This window comes from Colossoma macropomum, unplaced genomic scaffold (assembly GCF_904425465.1).
Source record: "Colossoma macropomum unplaced genomic scaffold, Colossoma_macropomum, whole genome shotgun sequence".
Lineage (NCBI taxonomy): Eukaryota > Metazoa > Chordata > Actinopteri > Characiformes > Serrasalmidae > Colossoma > Colossoma macropomum.
Window position 1 is genome coordinate 1,687,995 of NW_023494796.1, and position 19,846 is coordinate 1,707,840.

The 19,846-nt window shown below is 39.6% G+C and overlaps 1 protein-coding gene across 3 annotated transcripts in view; it reads right to left on the reverse strand.

Moving 5' to 3' along the window:
- Window positions 1–10,377: 10,377 nt before the first annotated feature.
- stim2a (tromal interaction molecule 2a) overlaps window positions 10,378–19,846 on the reverse strand; it is a 30,912-nt gene continuing 21,443 nt past the window's right edge. For 2 of the 3 annotated variants that reach the window (XM_036583573.1, XM_036583574.1), the window contains 5 exons: window positions 18,438–18,599; window positions 16,821–16,921; window positions 14,835–15,073; window positions 14,574–14,757; window positions 12,371–13,847 (listed from right to left, as the gene is read on the reverse strand). In XM_036583573.1, coding sequence (XP_036439466.1) covers window positions 12,371–13,847; window positions 14,574–14,757; window positions 14,835–15,073; window positions 16,821–16,921; window positions 18,438–18,599 — 2,163 coding nt within the window. Of the gene's footprint in view, window positions 13,848–14,573; window positions 14,758–14,834; window positions 15,074–16,820; window positions 16,922–18,437; window positions 18,600–19,846 lie in introns of all 3 variants that reach the window. The other variant, XM_036583572.1, reaches the window with a different exon arrangement.

The window sequence follows — 19,846 nt, forward strand, 5'->3', positions numbered from 1 at the left end:
TGGGTAAAACACTGATGGCAGCACTAGTTTAAACTCTGACATTTGAAGCCTGTAATGTGCTTTATTATGTATGTTTTAGTGTTTCAGTAAATCCTTCAGTAAATACTTCAACTTGAAGCCTCACTCTTAACACTGGAGGAGGCTTTAGTACAGTACGCTTCACTTTACTTAGAGCAGACAAATACAGCTTATGAGCTCTTATAATTTGTTATGATCAGTACTTTTTGTACTGTTTGTATTATGTTAACAATTCATAATGCATAATAAACATGGCTATAACATATAATGCATTTTTATAAATATTTATAGCTATGTTTATAATGTCTTATGAATGCATTATAACATGTTATGAATGTGTTTGTAGATGCTTACAAAGGTGACATTCATAGAAAGTGTTACCAGCTGTTTCTTTGTCTTCTGTGCATTCAAATTACTAAAATAAAACAAAGAAAAAAATTACTTGGATTTCAATAACAACAATAACGTGGATGCACCAACCATAAGGTCATATTAATATCCCAAAGGATTTGTTAACTCTTTGTCCATCATAAAGCCTCTAAAAAAGCTACAACTATGACTATGTTGTCCTGGATTGTAAAATCATGTGTTAAGTTCAATAATATGCCAAAATCAACCAGTATCTGATGCAGGATTATTGTTTTTCTTTACAGTTTTGCTCCTTCAGTGAAGGCATCTGCTCCTCTGAAGTATACTGTCTTCCTCTCTTCACGTGCAGCTTTCACCCACAGCCACAGCTGTTTTCTCGCCTGCTTCTCCTCTGCAGAAGGATTTTTAGTAAGGCGGATTCTCCTTTGGTCTGAGATTGCAGGACCTCTGGTAGCTTTCCACACTTCATCCCTGGAGGAATACATTGAGAACTGAATGATGACAGGGAAGGCTCACTGCCATCTCAAGGTTTGCCTATTCTGTGAATTGAGTCAATGGAAAATTGCAGGTTGGGAGCGTCGTCTGGAAGGAGGGATTTTAGAATGTTGAACACCATGGTCCTGAGATTTCCTTTCCAGATTCCTTGAGGTTTGTCACTTGTAGATTCCATCACCTGCTCTACCTTTCAGCTTGCTCGCATCTGCTCTGAGGAAAACTGATCCTCTCCTCATTTTGTGAGCTCTTTTTCTCAGTGGCCATCACTCTCTTTCCTAGTCCACCATTTTAGAGACATTCACTTTTACAATAGCATTGTTCGCAATCTTTAACTGCCCAAGTTAGGTTATACTGGCATCTGAGACACATTGAGGATGGTCACTTGGAGGTTGACTTTGGAGAAACACTGAGAGGAGTTAATAAAAAATAAACAAAATGTTTTATGCTAATATATTTATCAAATCATTTTCTGCACATTGTAATTGTCTTGTGATGTATGTTTTTTGGGTTGTTCCCTGTGTATTCAGTCTTGTAATATCACTGCGTTAGCCCCTTACTAATATTTTAAACACTTTAAAATTAAGAGTTAAAAGGAAAGAATGAAATATTAGTTTGTTTCTTTCACAGCAAAGAGCCACAGCTGAAGATAAGTGGCACTACAGTGAGTAGCCTCCCCCTTATCTTTCTCCTCAACCTGGCTCTCCTCCTCTGGATCAGCGATCAGCTTAGCAATGATGCCTGTAGCACTTTTTCTCCCTCTATTTCTCCTGCTTTTATTCAGATTGTCCCATACCCATGTCCTTATTCATGTCCTTCTGTTCTGCAAGATAACTTGTCAAGAGAGTTGACTATTGAGTTGTCTGTTCTCTGGTTGTTGGTATCGAGAAACACCCAAGATCTCTGCAGAACAGAACAAATGGGCATATTTCAACTGTCCTATCATCATGGTGTGGGTGTTTTTCAACCATCCAATCACAGTTTGTCATGCAGTAAGCAGTGTGGCCATTTCTCACCCAGTGATAATCATGTAGGTATTTTTAAATTGTTTAAACTAATATTTCTTTATTTCTCCATTTAATTTATACATAAAATGGAGTCTTGTGCTGTTGCTGCAGTTCTGAAGTCGATCTTGCAATTTTTCTTTCACATACAAAGAAATTGTCTGAATGATGTTTGAATGGGGTGAACATCTGTACTGTCACGCATCTTCCAGCTTTGAAGTTCTTAGTGCTCAGCACACTGATCCACTCCTGGACTCCAACCCCCAGGATTCCCTGGGAGATTATGTGACCATCACCTCACCAGCGTCCTCTAATCACCAACCAGTCACAAGGTCCTCATCACCTGAAATTTTACTGGACTCACCTGAACTGCTGTGTAAATGATAACTAAGTTACAGAGGACTTACTGTAATACAGTAAGGAGGTTTATTGGTTTCAGTGGGCAGGTGTCCACTGTAGTTACAGGGGTTACCCAGAAAGAGCAAGGCCAAATGTGCTGTCTTACACTCCAGCCATGAATGGCTGTAATATCAACAGGGATCAAGCTCACGATCTCCTGATGGAAGAGCCAATGCTTAGACAGTTGCACCACTCATGAGCCCAATTTAATTAAAGATTGAATTATTTAAAACAACATTTAATAAAAAATCAATCAATAAATAAGCGGTCTTAGTTTGTTTTGCAATTTACTTAACTACTGTGTTGAAGTGCAATGGCAGTCAAATAGAAGATATAATGACTAAAGATGTTTTACTGTTATAATGTTGTTTAAAACACTGCATTCTTTATCTCCACCAGAGGGGGTGCTGAAGAGACAGCAGTGATTTCACATGTCAAATACAAGTAGTCCAATAACAAGAACTAAAGTTAACCTGGTAGGTTTATAAGAAAATAAAGATGCAGTATGATTCCTTTCAAAACAGTGAAGTAGAAACCTAAGAAATACACAAAAATGGAAATATTTTTCATTGCCAAGTTGAGATCACAATCACAACAAGAATAGCCTTTACATTATTAATCGAGTTAAGAAAAATGAACGTCAATCTAAAGCAATTACTGAAATTTAATTAAGTAATTAACTTTCAAGAGGAGATGATAAAAAATGATAATTATGTTGTTACAAGAGTTACGTCACACTAACTACAATCACACTTTCATTTTTTAAGAGATTATGCTTGCATTACATTGTAAAACTGGAACTAAACACCAGTTACTTTTTACCTGCCTACATGGTTTACACTTAAGCTCTTTGTGGACATTGTAGAACAATTATAAACCACATTAAGATAATTATACTGAGAAATAATACTTAGGAGAACAAAGCTAGAAAAATAAAAAAATAAACACTAAACCCCTGCAGCAAAAATATTTTAAAAACATATTTCTGCAAATGTTAATGCACAGTCACAGACACCTACTCTTCATATGATCTTGGGCAGTCTTGCATACATAGCATGTTTAAGATCTATCCATTTCAGTAATGTCGAAGTCAGTGGACTGTGAGGGTCATTGTAAAAACTTCAGCTTGCATTTTAAGTAGATTGTGGTGGATTTTGACATATGTTTTGGATCACTGTCCTGTCAGACACTTTCGAACTTTAGTTTCCTGACTAAATGTGTCACATTTCTGATATTTAGTGGAATCTGTTCTTTCGTCTATCCATGCAAGGTTTCCTGTGACACTGGCTGCCCTACAACAACAAAGCATAATAGGTACTCCTAATACATCTATAATAGGCCTTCATACTTGACAGCTTTAACAGGCACGGTTTAGAATCAAGGCGTTCTTTTCATCAAATGCTTCTCTGTTTTCTCTCCAAACATAACTTTGGTGTTTGTGGCCAAAAAGTTCAATTTTTAATTTATCATTCCACAATTATGATTCCAAACACTTATAGCTTATCTAGATGTTGTTTTGCATACTTCAGATGTTAACTGTTATGATGAGGTTGCAGGTGGTGTTTCTTTCAAATGACTCATCTATGCAGATTGTGTTTATAAAAGCAACGCAGAACTACTACCTCTGTGTCAGCTAAACTTTCAGTTCCTTTGCTATCATATGGGGGTTTTGCTTTGCCTTTCTGGTCAGCATACAAGCAGTTCCATCTGAGAGTTTTCTTGGTCTTTTAGATCTTGCCTTGTTAATTAAGTCTGAGACTTCACAACTAGAATAGTGTCCAAACCTTTGCACATAGAACAATTGATAATGTTGTACACTGTGTAATGTAGATGTATGAGCTATAAGTCACTTATGCCATGTGCAAAGTCCAAGTGAAGTTTTCAAAGCTCCTAAGTCTCCAGTGTTCTTGCTCTGGTATTTTACAGCTGAAAGAGAAGCAGATTGTCTCTTTTGCACATCACACTCTCAGTAACTCTCTGACTATGAGTCTAATTCCTCTCCTGCTTCTCATCTACCACCTGCTCTAAGTCTATGGGCAGCTTCTCTCCAGCTTCTCTCTTCTCATTCTGCTGCTCTTCAGGTCTGGACTGCACAGAGACCATGTTCTGGACTGCTGCTCCTGCTGCCCCCTGCTGACCTGTAGACACCAATGGACCCCAATAAAGACCAGAACACTCTTAATCAGTGATTTACACTCTGTACTGGAGTCTAAGAGTATTGCACAGATTAGTGTTTTTGGGATCATTTCACTTGAACCCTGCTACATAACACTGATGTAACTATGCTATAAACAATTCAAGTGTTCTGTAGTTTTCATTTATTTATGACAACTGTTATGACTAAATAAAAAATCCCTAAAAAATCAGCAGATGTCAAAACAAGTGCTTCATAAGCAATTTGCCAATTTGATAAATATGTCATGATTAAACTCTGTAATGAGAAGAAAATAACCTGTAATGAGAAATTATGTGCCCGGCGATGGACTGGCGACCCGTCCAGGGTGTATCCTGCCTTCCGTGACCCAGAAGGATAAGCGGTTTAGATGATGGATGGATGGATGGATGGAGAAATTATGTAAGCAAGTTGTTGCAATGGATTATTTTGCCAGTGCTGAAATCTCGAACTAAATCAACACATGCAATAGTGTTATTATTGTTATTGACGCTTTGAAATATTACCGCCGTATTTAGGCAAACAAGTTGTTGTAATGTTATATTATTAGAACCATTAAAGGCAGAATAAGCAGGATTTGTGAGTTGTTGATTGAACACACCATTCAAAGTTGGCCAAGAAAGAGAGAGCAGGGGTGTTCGAGTGAGCTAGAGAGTGAATGAAGAGAGGGAGAGGCATTAGCAAGAACAAGGCAGTGAATCAGAGCAATAAACCTTAATGTGTAAGGTAGTCTGACAAGTCAAACATTCATATTGTTTGTAGAAATAATGGGTGTTGTGTTCTTTCAGTCAAAGAAGAAAATAAGCATGCATATTGTTACCAGAGTAAAGTTCTAAAGTCAGGGTCTGTCTTGGTATGGGTTATGTTAGTGGCCATGGCATTGTTAACTTGTACCTGTGTTACGGCACCATTAATGCTAAAAATATATACACATATTGGATTCGTCTAGACAGTGTCTTTTTCAAGGACATCCAGGCTAATTTCAACTTGACAATGGCAAGTCACAATTCCCAGAACCCCTCACTGCCTCACATGACTCAGGACTCCGACAGCCTCGTCTGTGAGCATCTGTCTCCGTCTTGCCACTGTTACAGTCAAACGCTTTTTTTTTCCAGTGCTCCCCCGCAAACCGAGAGCTCACATTCTCCCCGCTGAGATGGTGCAGGCGGCGAGGCACAGAAAGCCAAAGAGGGGCAAGAGAGGGGGGCTACTAGCTAAGCTACAAGCTAATCCCTGTAAACCAGCCATCCCTAAGTCATTTTCTCACCAACACCCGGTCGCTTAACAACAAAATGGACGAGTTGCGACTGAGGATCACTTCAAACCCCCTCCTGAAAGGAGCATCCAAAAAACTGATTTGGACCCTGGCCACTGAGGCGGCCTTTCAGAATCTTAAGACAACCACATCAGCCCTATTTCTAAAACACCCTGATCCTTACAGGCCATTTGTGGTAGAGGTAGATGCTTCTGAGACTGGAGTAGGTGCTGTGCTGTCTCAACGCCGTGGTACACCTGAGAATTTGTTAGCATTTTATTCACACAAGCTCTCGCCAGCAGAATGTAACTATGGCATCAGTGACCGTGGATTTTTAGCAGTGAAACTAGCCCTTGAGGAATGGCGTCATTGGCTGGAGGGTGCAGCTCATCCTTTCCTGGTCCTTACTGATCATAAGAATTTAGAATATCTCCACACTGCTAACGCCTTAACACCAGACAAGGCTGTTGGTCACTATTTTTTTCTCATTTTCAATTTAGCATTTTTTACCATCCTGGATCCAGAAACTCTAAGGCAGACGCTCTATCCCGTATCCACCAAGAGGTCACACCCAAGCCAGAGCCCATTTTGCCATCCTCTGTTTGTTGGGCGATTGATGAGGAGATCTCACAAGCATTAGAACACCTCACTGTTCCTGACAGCTGTCCCTCAGAGAAACTTTACCTTCTGACCCAATTCCATGATCGTTTGATCATGTGGGCACATTCTTCCCCAAGCTCAGGTCATCCTGGGGAGTTTAGAATGCAGCGATTGCTGTGTAATTGTTGTTGGTGGGAGACATTAAGGCAGAATGTTCTGTTTGTGTCATCCTGTTCCATATGCACCCAAAGTAAAACCCTAAAACTCTACCTGCCGGCAAGCTCGTGCCACTCCCGGTTCCTGAACATCCCTGGTCCCACATCGTCATAGACTTTTTTACTGACCTACCACCTTCAGAAGTGTATTCCACCATTCTCACCATAATCAATCTTTTTTCTCAAAGTATTAAGTGTTCCCCTTTAAATCCCTGCCTTCTGCTTTCGACACACAGTGGTTCTGTACACTCACATATTTTGTAACTTTGGAATCCCTGAGGACATTGTTTCAGACCCAATTTCTCAAGTTCCCAATTTCACATCATGAGTGTGGTCCGGTTTCTGCAAACATCTTGGTATATATGTTAATCTGACCACTGGATACCTTCCACAATCAAATAGACAATGCGAAAGGGTAAACCAAGAGTTAGGGAAATTCTTTTTGTATCAGCAACCTAAAGGACTGGTCTAAATTTCTCATTCCCAGAACCCCTCGCTGCCTCACATGACTCAGAACTCCAACAGACCAACCTATCAATGATCATCCTCACCGAACTCCTAAACACACACACCTGTTTCTCATTTCACGTCTTTGTTGGTTTACTATACAAGCCCAGGCTTTAGTTTAGATCATTGCAAAATATCATCTTAGCATGAGCATACTGAGCGTTCTTTCCTTGCCTGTTTATCGACTTCCACATATGACCTGTTTTTCTGTTCTGACCTTGATTTTTGCCTTGCCCTTTTGTCTTGTTTTGGATCTCTGGTTTTTGACTTTTTGCTCTGGCTTTTCGACTGTGATTTTGGATCATCCCATTGTTATTAAGGATCTTAACTGTAGCCTTGTCTGCGAGTGTCTGTTTCCAAGTGTACATCTTGGTATAAATGTTAGTCTGACCTCTGGATACCATCCACAATTGAATGGACAATGCAAGAGTTAGGGAAAAGCAAGAGTTAGGGAAATTCTAAAAGGCTTTTCTTATTAAATTAAACTAAATTTCTCATCTGGGCCGAGATCACTCAAAATTCTTTAATCTGTTCCGCTACTCAACTCTCCCCATTTCAGTGTGAGCCTTTGATGACTGGATCCCAGACGCAGCGAGGAGGTCTCAGAACAGACAAGTTGTAACATCGAGGAGGTTCTCCAGTGTGCCAAGGAGCAAGCTGACAAGCGCCGTGGGGAGATCCTCTCCTATCAGCCTCAGGTTTGGAGAGGGTAGTCGTAAATTGCGTCATAAAAAAAAAGTACATTGGTCCGTTCCAAGTTATCAAAAGAATTAAGTTACATATAGACTCAATCTACCTGATCAATTCTGTATTTCACCCTCATTTTATGGTTGCTCCTCAAGCTGGTGATCCCTGGGCCTTTGGATGAGGCGCTGCCAGATGGAGAGCCACCCGAGCCGCTGGTGGTAGAGGGCACAACAGTCTACGCCGTGTGTCAGGTGCTGGACTCTCCGGGACATGGTGGAACCCTGTAGTACCTCATAGAGTGTGAGGGATACAGACCAGAGAAGAGGAGCTGGGTACCAGCAAAAGACATTCTGCTGGTGGCAGACTTCCACACTAGGCATCCGGAAAGGCCAGCTCCACGTCCTAGAGGATGCCCCAGGAGTTTCTCCAGTTCCTGTCCAGTTCGTTCCAGTGGCCCGGTTCCTGTCCAGCACCAGGAGGCCTCCGGGGTTTCACCTTCTGATGCCTCCAGTCAGGTAGGTGGTGGTTGTCACGGCCACCCTCATTCCTCAGCCATAGTTCCACAACCATCCCAGTACCAAAGACAAGTATAGTGAGCTGCCTTAATGACTATCGCCCAATTGCTTTAACCCCAGCATCACTAAATGCTTTGAAACACTCATCCTTTTAATTCTATGGCAAGATAATGATCTCAATCACACTACTGAAAAAACATCAAGACATACTTATCAAACAAAGAAGCTGCCTCACACTGACCACCCCAGAACCCAGTCCTCAACATTACTGAAGGTGTTTGGTAGTACTTGGATCAGGAGAAGAAGAAAATGCAACCAACTATGAAGGATGAACTTTAGAGGTGTGGGATAATATCTCTGTAGATTTCTTTGGAAATCTTAAAGTGAGTCTTCTGAAAAAAAAATGGGAGCTGTAATAAAGGTGTGGACACACTAAATACTGAAAAAAGGATCTTTTGTATTTGAGGCTTCTGTGTGTTTTTCTGCTAAATGTGTGTTTTCTGTCCTGACTCTGAAAAAGTTATAACTTGTGACCATTTTTACTGGAAATAAATGAATTATATGATGGTCTCTGGCTTTTACACAGTATTGCATGAGTCTATGTTTCAAGTCTTTTTTTAATTTTGACTGCATCTATGGCTCGTTCATGCCCGGTATCAACATCCACCTAGAGACATGAAGGTGTTACGTCTGGCAATTCAATGCACCTTGAATGTGTTTGTTTTCAGACACAGTGGCCCTTGTTCATCAAAGTTGTGTAAAAAAGAACAGAATTGGCTACAGAATTGATTCCTCTGCATCTGACTTATGAAACATTTGTACGATGTGTAAAAGTGGAGATTTGAGTGCATCTGATTAAGCAGCTTCAGCGCTTGAAATCAAACACCAGCCTACCTCATTTGCATATTTACATTTACATTTTTTTTTAAACATCTCTTTGTCTTTTTTAAAAAAGATTAAAATAAAATGGATAACATGGACAATCAGGTGCAGAGTAATCAATTTTGTAGGGCCGCTAAGGGCCACTCATTTCTTAAAATGAGTATGAGTTGCTGGAAGTGGGTGTATGTATTATTATTAAAGTACAACCCCATTTCCAAAAAAGTTGGGACGCCGTGTGGAATGTATATAAAAATAGAATGCAATGATATGCAAATCATGTAAACCCTATTTTTAAAGGGAAATTCTACAAATGTTATTGTTTTTTGAAAAATATGCCCATTTTGAATTTGATACCAACAACACATTCCAAAAATGTTGGGACAGGGGCATGTTTAGCACTGTACCACTGTGTTTCATCACCTCTTCTTTTAACAACACTCTGTAAATGTTTGGGAACTGAGGAGACACTGCTGTAGTTTTGAAAGTGATATGTTTTCCCATTCCTTCAGCTGCTCAACAGTTCAGCGTCTCCTTTGTCGTGTTTTTAATTTCATAGTATGCAAAATGTTGTCATTGGTGACAGGTCTGGACTTCCGGCAGGCGAGTTTAACACCCGGACTCTTTTATTATGGAGCAATGCTGTTGTAATACATGCAGAATGTGGTTTGGCATCGTCTTGCTGAAATAATCAAGGGCTTCCCTGAAAAAGACGTCATCTGGATGGCAACATATGTTGCCAAAACATGTATATATCATTCAGCGTTAATGGTGCCTTCACAGATGTGCGTGTCACCCATGCCTTGCGCAATAATGCACCCCGGTAACATCATGAATGCTGGCTTTTGAACTGTATGCTGTTAACAAGCTGAGTGGTCTTTCTCTCGGAGGACACAGTGTCCATGATTTTCTGAAAGAATTTCAAATGTTGATTCGTCGGACCACAAGACAAATTTTCCACTTCACCTTAGACCATTTTAAATGAGCCCAGGCCCAGATAAGGTGGCAGCATTTCTGGATCCTGTTCACGTATAGTTTCTTCTTTGTGTTTTAGAGTTTTAACTTGCATTTGTGGATGCAGCAACAAACTTTGTGAATATTTTATAACTTTCCTTTTCTGTTTGCCTTTTAATTATTTTAAAACACTCTTCTGACTGCCAAAAGCTCCAGAGGAGCCCTCTTTAGGTCTAGTGGTCACTGATGAATTTGCAAATTGTGAGACTGGACAAAGAAAAAGACAGAAGTCTTTATCAGCCAGCAAAAATAAATCGCAATCTTTAGAATTTTATTTTTTGAATATTTAGGACAATTGTGCTAAGTCAAGTGTACGTTTTAAGATCAATAAATAATGTCATCAGATGAATTAACAGAAGCTCAAACTGTCTGAGCTCTACATCCTACCTCACAACACAATTTAAGTATTTTAATTATAATAAAACAGGTAACAATCAACCAGTTAACAGAAATTAACACAAATATTTAGTTAAAGGTAAACTTAGCCAGTTGTAAATTGTTTTTGTTGGCTCAAAAAATTAAAAGTGTGTTTGAACAGTGCATTAAAATATACTGGAAAAGTATTCACTTTAAGATTAGCATAAAATATAAAGTTAAACTTGAATGAATCTTAGAGAGAGGATAGACAATATTCACATTCTACCCTTTCATATCAGTGCATATGCTTCAATCAGTACTTTAGGAAATGATTTCACATATTCAAAAAAAAAATGTTCCTGAAACTGCAAATTCATCTGACGCAAACTCTGGCCAGACACTAGACATTTGTCTCAAGGCCGTTCCATGTAGCAAGGACCTTCAAACAGTTTTTAAGACTTGATGTTTTCTTTCAAAGTAAATTCCTAAGTTGGCCTTGTCATGTTGCATCCCACTGATGGAACAAAACTACAAAGCACGAGTAGAAATATAATCAAGATCAAATATCATTCATATTAGCGCATACAGATATTTCTTGACATAAGACACTTTTAAACTGCTTTCAAGATTTTTACATTCACTAATAATTACTAAACTACTGTCACACATTATTTGAACCCTACCTACATAAAGACTTCATAACAAATGCTAAATCACTGAATAACACATTTGTAAAGCAGTAATTAAGTATTTATGAACAGCGTATGACAATCACAAGATGACATGAGAAGTTATACGAAGTTAATTACATTGTACTGACATAAGTGGCCTTAAACTAAGCTAAGTGTTTGTTGTCCCACTAATTACATGTTTTTGAAGCATATGAAAATGATCACTCAAAGGCCTCCAAATCTCCCATAGAACTGATATATGGTGCTCTTATCTAAGCACTAAATAGAAGTTCCATTACTAGGGAATGAAACTTCTTAACTGTGTTCATGAAATGAAACAAATAACCATCACTTTCAAGCCCTCTTTAGGTCTAGTGGTCACTGATGAATTTGCAAATTGTGAGACTGGACAAAGAAAAAGACAGAAGTCTTTATCAGCCAACAAAAATAAATCACAATCTTTAGAATTTTATTTTTTTAATATTTAGGACAATTGTGCTAAGTCAAGTGTACGTTTGAAGATCAATAAATAATGTCATCAGATGAATAAACAGAAGCTCAAACTGTCTGAGCTCTACATCCTACCTCACAACACAATTTAAGTATTTTAATTATAATAAAACAGGTAAACAATCAACCAGTTAAACAGAAATAAACACAAGTATATACTTAAAGGTAAGGTCCTTCGTGTGAATGCAATGTCATTTATTTAAAAAAATCTTGTCATCTTGTGATTACTGATTAGCTGTAGCTGTTCAAGAATTGTTTGTGAATATGTTATTCAATGATTATGAATGTGTTATGAAGTCCTTATGTAGGCAGCTTTGAAATAAAGTGTTTGAGCAAGTGCTAACTACCTGCTATAAATTACTTTTAATGTACTGAGATCCCCATTTTTTCATGCCCATCTTGACTGGATGTCAGCACTGTTATGATGTGGCATCCCTAAAGAAACTAATGATGAGGAATGCATCTTAATGTGATGCACATCACTCTGGATCTCACATGTGCTAAAACTCCTCAAACCCAGCCTAGTGAAAAGCATAGAGGCAAAATCCTGCAAGAAACAAGACATGGTTTGTCTCACTACCATCTAGATCAAGAGGACACTGATGCATTGAAAATCATGCTCTGAATTTCCTAAGTTACTCTGACCCCATTAATATAAGTAGTGCCTAAGTATATGGAGTTCTTATTGTAATTGCTTCCAGGCAGTCATAGCTTCTGCAGGCCCCCTTGTGAACGATCTCCAGGTACATCTTTTTCTTTCTCCTTTTCCTTCTTTTTCTTGAATAGGTTCTTGAGCTTGGAGGATTTCTTACATTTGTCTCCACTGCGGGATTCTGGCGGTGAAGCATTTTCAGAACGAGAACACTTGCTGCCAGAGCCCTCATTACTCGCAAGGCTTTGGGAGGAGGTGGACATTGAGGGCAGTGAGCCAGCATGACTGAGCTCTGCAGGGCCAGGTGCATTTAGAGGGTTCTTATAAGACTTCTCTAGAATGCCATCATATACTAAATGGCTAAGTGGCTCTTGAGGTGGAGCCCAGAGCATCAGGGAGCTTACAGTCAGGTCAGGCTGGCTTAAGGAGCCTGGCTCTGGAACCACAAACTCTTCTCTGGATACCTTGCGTCTGGCAGCTTCCAAAGGCATCTCCAAGATACCTCTCTGGATTTTATCTGTGGTTGTGTCTGCAGTATTGTCCAACCTCATATCCTGGAAGAATCGTCGTCTCTCTGGGCCAACATCACGCTCTTCTCTAGAAAGCTTCCAAGTGGTATCTCCCCTTCTCTCTCTTAAGGACATTCCTCTCCTGCTCTCCAGTGACTTGTCCAATTTCCCACGCATCTTGTTCCGAGAAGCACTATCCACAGAAGCACCTCTAAAGAGTTGTCCAGTGTCAGAGTCCTCCCTGGGTAACTTGTTCTCTCTAAATAGCTTCATTTGCACATCCACTGAGATATCAAACTCATCTCTTGAGAGTTTTCTAGATGCACCTTCCAACGACATGTCCTTTGATAGATTTCCTGCTAGAGATTCCCTTGAAAGATCAGTGTTCTCACTATGAATCATCTTTGGAGTAGTGTCCATTTCAGCACTGACATCTGGACCTGCATTTCCACTTCGGACATCAATATCACGTTCATCTCCTGGCACCATTCTGGAGAGATTATCTACTGAGAGATCCTTCCTCTCCCTAAACATCATGCATCTTTGACTTGCCAGACTTAGGTCAGTTTCATCCTTGTGTCTCATTCCAGAATACAGTTCCACTAAAGATTCTGACTTGTCTCGGGCTGATGGTCTTGAAGAAGAATCAGTGTTATCAATTTGAAAACTCTTTGAAATCTTCCTAGAATCAGGTTCTTCTGTACCCATAGAACTTGTCAGAGCTACTGTAGGTGCTTCCAGCTCCTCTCTGAATGTCTTTGTGACTGGGGTTTCATCAAGTACTTCATGGAAAACTTTTCTAGGGCTGATCCTCAGAGAGTCCCCAAGTTCCTCTCGTGATGTCTTGCGTGACGGAGTTTCCTCCTGTTCCTCAAAAGAGACCTTACGCGCGATGCGACCAGAGAAACGGTCCATGTCTTTGCGGTATAGTCTTCGGGTAGTATCCAAGTCAGTGCCTGTAGAGATTCTGCCAATGGTGGATCCAATAGTGTCAGTGTCTGAAGATGTCTCCAGGCACTCCCTATTATACACATGGAGACAAAAGAGAGAACTACTGTAAAAGCCCATTCAAAAATGGCAATATATTAAAATTATGATTTCAGTGTTTTAAATACCTTCATTACATACTTTATGTAATGAAAGTATTCAGTTAAATTTACAGGCTTTCATAATACCTCGACAATTGCACAGTCTCTCTACCTCTGTGTTCAACTCAAAACCTCTAGTTAGGGCTGGAAGTCGACCCCAAAAACCTTTCGGATTCCAAGCAATCCAAAACGTTTTGACTCAATTCCACACAGTGATGTTGACATGTTCATCTCAATAATGTAAAAATAAGTGATGGAGAAACATTTCACTTTGTTGGTTGTAATCAACATGTTCTTTTTCTCATAATGTATCAATTTCTGTTCACAAGAGCCCTTCCAGGAATTTCCCTGGAATTGTACTAGATCTTGTTCAGGTAAATTCCCATATCAGTCTTTCTGGCTATTTGACTCTGGCTTGTGGCCATACTTAACCACTTCCTGTCTAATTACTGTAATATTACCATGTAAAAGTGCTCATGTGAAGAAAGTTTTTGTGCGAAATTGACTCTTGGAATGGACCTGATCGTTTCCAATGAAGTTGTAATGGGAGTCAACTCCAGAATTTCTGGAACAGAACAGCCCTACCACTGCTGTCACTGCAAACAACTGCAGCTATCAATGAAGAACACTGTTGACTATCCAATAAAATCATAATTTACTGTTTCATAAGAGTTGGGAAGATGATGTGTTCCCCTTCCTCCTCTCCGTATCGTGGAATCGGGCCCCGGATCGGGATCAGCAGGTCAGGATCAGGTGACAGAATCACAGGCTGCTGGACGATATGGCTGGTTCGACGGGAACGGACCAGCGCTCGAGGGGACAGCTTGATTGGAGTAACAGTGACTTCAGACAAAACATATATAAGTTAGTCTACAACTGAAATACAGTGACCACAATCGCAAAAAACTTAACAAACGCACCAGGAATCTGCGGCATGACGGGGGGCATGCTTTCCTCCATGTCATCCACGCCTGCAGGTATCTGGTAGGAGGACATGGCGGCTCTAGGCAGGAGCATCCAGTTAGGATCTGGGTACAGGGTAGCCGTGAGGCTCGGCAGTCCAGCATTCTTCATGATAGGAAATTCGCACAACCACTCGATCTGCTGCCACCTGTGCAGGCGCTCCTGCAAACATGCTGTCACCTCCGCCAGTGCATTCCTGTTATCAGTTACATTAAGAATGTTAAAGGTGTTTTGAACTGCTTTCATTTATTGAGCTTGGACTTCAACAAGCCACTTGCAAGTTTCTATCTATTGCACTTTATTTTTTAATGTCTATTTGCACCATTTAATAGTTAATGTCTCAGCAATACCACCAGTATTGTATATTTATTGCTCTCTGCATGACCTGTCACTGTATAATTATTTCCAATGTTTCATTATATTTAATTATTATATCATTATGTTTAAAAAAAAAACTTTCTTTCTTCCTCACATTTTTGTCCTTTATGCAAAAAAAAACTTGTTTCATCATGTTACACCAACTTCGACCAGCAGGGGGCACCTGTTTTTTTTCTCGCTCTTAATTTTTTGAGGACCAGGTGAAAAAAATTTTACTAGGGAGCTAAATGGCTAACAATTAGCATGCTTTATCAGCTTTGTCCAGTTCTGTTCAACAGACTGCTAAACCAAAGGCAACAGAGGCAATCAAATTGTTCAGTGGTTCTTTTTTATGAATATTAATTATAACAGATCTGGAAGAAATCATTAACTTGTTAAGTCTGACAGTAGGAGATCATGTATGAGAGGTACATTATTTCCCAGCCCTTTTGGTGTACTATAGCTATAACTCTAACTGCTTTCTTGTGGTCAAAGTCAGTATGGCTTGCTAATTGTTAGTCAGTTAGCACCCCAGAAAAAAAATGCTGCCCCCTACTGGTCAAAGCTGGTGTAACATACTAAGTGTTGGCCACTTAGCATGTTACATCAGCCAAAGAGTTGTCGAAAAAAAAATTGTGAGGGAGAAAAAAAGATATTTTTTAAGGTTTTTGATGGCTGAACTTGTGCAAATAATGCTTAAAAAATATATTTTCGGCCATTTCTGGTATGTAAAACTTCAGCTAATAATAGTCAACTATCAGTTTTAGCTAGTCATCAGATCTCTGTGATAAACACCCCACTACGTTTGCTCTTCACTAAATGTTTAGCTAACAGGAACTATCCAAATCACAACAGACTTTAAAGCTTGCTGACACGTCCTATGAATTTTGCCCAATTTAACCTGGTTTAGTTGTTTGTTAAGCCTGTCTATTCTCTCCTTATGTGACAATATCATGAGCATGGTGGTCATGATTTTGTGGGCCAGTTAGTGAGGCTATGACCTACTGAACAAGACCAAGACTTCACTAGCTCATATTAGCAAATGGAAATTGAAAAAAAAATTAAAGGCCAGTATCAAAACTACACTTTAGGTGTGTTAATAGCCAATCGTTCTATCAAAAAACCATGACGTTCGAAAATGAAAAGGACGCTGTACAGACTTTCGTCCTGTCGGGACCCCAATTTGCCCTTGTGATGGCCAGGATCCATAATTTTCTGCAGTGTTTGGCGAAGGGATGTGGTCCTCTCAGGATATTAAACATTCTCCAACCATCTTTTCTGCGGTTGCCCCCTAGTTTCACACGCATTTCTGTCATGACGTGGCACAGATACCCTATGTCAGCCTCATATCAGTGTCTGGAGATACCCCTCCTCGCCTCCAGAGGCCACTGTTGCCTCAATATTAGTTATTCCCTGTGTTGATCTGTTTGAACTTGATTGTTGGCCTATTTAAGCATGTTTTTTGGGGGGAATATTCCCTATTCTGAGCTTTTTCCCTTTGTTTTCTGTCTTTGTTTGATTTTCTCTTTTTTGGGGAAAATTACTTTCTTGAACACAAAAAAACAGGCGCATTCTCTCCTCCTTACTTGGCCTCTAAGATCTTGTGGTCCACCTGATCCAAAGAGGAACTGTGTACGACATGGAGGGTGCCCAGAACAGAGCTCCTCTTCTTCTTGATCTTCTCAGCCTTGAGACGCAATCACATGTAAACACAAGCACAAAGACAGATTTGCTTTGATTAAAATGCCAAATAAGCAGAACATGCTTAGTAAAACCTTTTAAACCTTTTGATAGTATCAACATTACACAATTATCATGGCCGTTCTCCATCTGGAGTGAGAATTCAGGTGGACACATTTTTAAAAAAAAATTATTTTTTTCATTCCAAAATGAAATAATCTTAATATGTCCATTAACATCTCCTATTATAATACATGCACCAAGGAGAGCTTAATTCCAAACATATTTTACAGTCACTGGTGTTGTATGAATATGGTGTAACACCAGTGACGGTGACTCCACTGACATTCTGATTAGAACTGAGGATTTTGTATATCTGCTGACTCGTTGTTGATCAGGTGACATTGTGCAACTATTAAAATCAGTAATAAAAATAATAAATGATATTATTTTGACAAAAATATAATTACCCAGCCATTAAAGCACAAAACACCGGTGACACAGAAGTTTTGTGCTGCCTGATAAACAAAATTATTAATAAATTAATGAAATATAGTGAGTAGGTGTGGATTTGCCTTCTCATCATTTGAGACGCTTCCTCTCTGATGAGCCTCGACCCAAAGAAACAGTTTAATAGAGTTGAAAATACTGTGTTAAAATGTAAAATAAGAGTCCTGATAACACCAGTGACCAAAATATCTGTGACAAATGAATTTTTAAAATAAAATACATATTTTTTTTAGATGTAGTTTAACGTTAATAATATAAAAAGTAAACATGAATCTGGTTTATATAAATTTCTAAGTTAAACCTCTGAAAAGTATTGTTTTATATTAAAAATGGCTTGAAAACTGGTTTTGTGATGAGCTGTTTTACAGATGCAGAGCGACTATGGAACAGGATAAAAAAAAGAAAATTCTGAGAATCATAAGGGAAAATTATTATTTAATATTAGGTCAACTGTGTAAACGTACATGCCAACTTTTGGAGCTCTGCCTGATATTTTAAGCATCTTTTTAAGCCCTGTAACCTTTGTGACATGGTTTCCCCTCCAAATGAAGAATGACCCATTATCTGTCTACACAAATGTGATTTGTGTTAATAATATTGTTTGCTTTGGTGTTTTAATGTTGACATTCATAAAGCATTCGATTATGAAAATATGATAAATCGCTGTACTAAGATCTGCAATTCTGGAGTGGCGCTGGTAGAGATGGCATATCAGTATCGATGGGATATTCGTATCAGCCCAATATCAACATGTGATGATGTCATCTTGAGGTCCTAGCACTGTGTGGGCGCTATGGCCTCTCTTCCCCCCAACTTGTCAGACCATATTTGTTCCCCTGACTGGAGATGACCCCCACTATCCCAGTCCAGCCTTACAGCCATGAGAATAAAGACTGTTCAGTGGTCCCACCATGGATGAGACCAATTACCGATAAATGCTAAGGCTGAAGCATCGCTAAATGCAAGGCAGGAAGAAAAATAACCCTAAATGCTAAAACCCGGCAGGTTGGTACCTCGTCCTTGGCGGTGGCCAGCTGCTGTTCAGCACTCTGCTTCTTCACGTTGTAATACTGCACTTCCACCTCATGGGAGAGCTGCAGCCACAGCTGTAGAGACTCCGGCACAGACCAGCTGGCCTGCATGTCCTGCTCGGCCTTCTTCAGCGCTCCACGAACCTGAGCCAACCCACACCAGACACTCATTAGACAGATGATACCTGTCTCACCCTTCATCACCACAGTCTATCTCCATACTTAGGATTTAAACAGATACAATGAAGACATGAATTCTTAGGTATTGTTCATATACACATATGTAAACATGAACATCTGCAACAATTCAATGGTATCAACCCTTAGAAATCTAGAGTTATTGTTGTTTTTCTACAACCCCATTTCCAAAAAAGTTGGGACGCTGTGCAAAATGTAAATGAAACTTCATCAAATCATTTAAACCCTATTTTTATTATATAGTAGAACCATATCAAATGCTAAAACTGAGAAATTTTATTGTTCTTTGACAAATATATGCACATTATGAATTTAAAGCTAGCAACACGTTTCAAAAAAGTTGGTTTCATCACCTCTTCTTTTAACAACACTCTGTAAGGCTTATTCCCATTCCACCCCTCGCCCCGACCACTCAGCCCTTAGCCCTCTGTTTTGCGCGTTCACGTCTAGGGGTAGGGTGTCCCAATTGTTGTTGAGATAGAGGGGTGGGGTCAAGTGTTAGGGCTACATGACTCTCCAAACAGAGGTTTTTAAGAGACTCCAAACAGAGTGAGACGGCAAGATGGCTGAACAAGAGACCAAAGAAACCCACAAATGTGAGAATTTTCTCTGTTAAAAATTATGATAATCATTGTTTTATCTTAGTTTAATGTCGTTTCAATGTATTTTGGTTGTTTTCTTCACAACAAGCATAAAAAAATTGCTAATAGCATGCTAATGTCTCATAGCTAGCTTGCTAACTTTCCTGTTCCACCTTAAATGATGGCAGTTCAGACACCTCAAGTGCCAGAATGTAACTGCTGCACCATTTAAGGTGGAACGGGAAAATTCGAACAAGAAGCTGGTGAATATCTGACTTCAGCTTCATATCACTGAAGAATTAGTGGTGGGCGATAATAAATAATTGCCCCCCTCTTTGAAGGCATATGATGCCCTAAAATGAACTAAAGCAGTGAGGAGCTGAACTTTACCCTCCTGTGCTGTCACTGCAGACTGGCAGGGTCGCCTACAGAGCAGCGCTAGTAGCTGTTAATGCTTTTTTATTTTTTTTAATTTGAGGGTCCCATTTCACACGGCAAGATTTCAACCACTACCCGCTTGTAACTCAGTTCCAAGGGGTTAGGGTGACACTCGAAAACAAGGGGTAGGGGTAAAAAGAAGAAATGGGATTGGGCCTTAGTGTTTGGGAACTG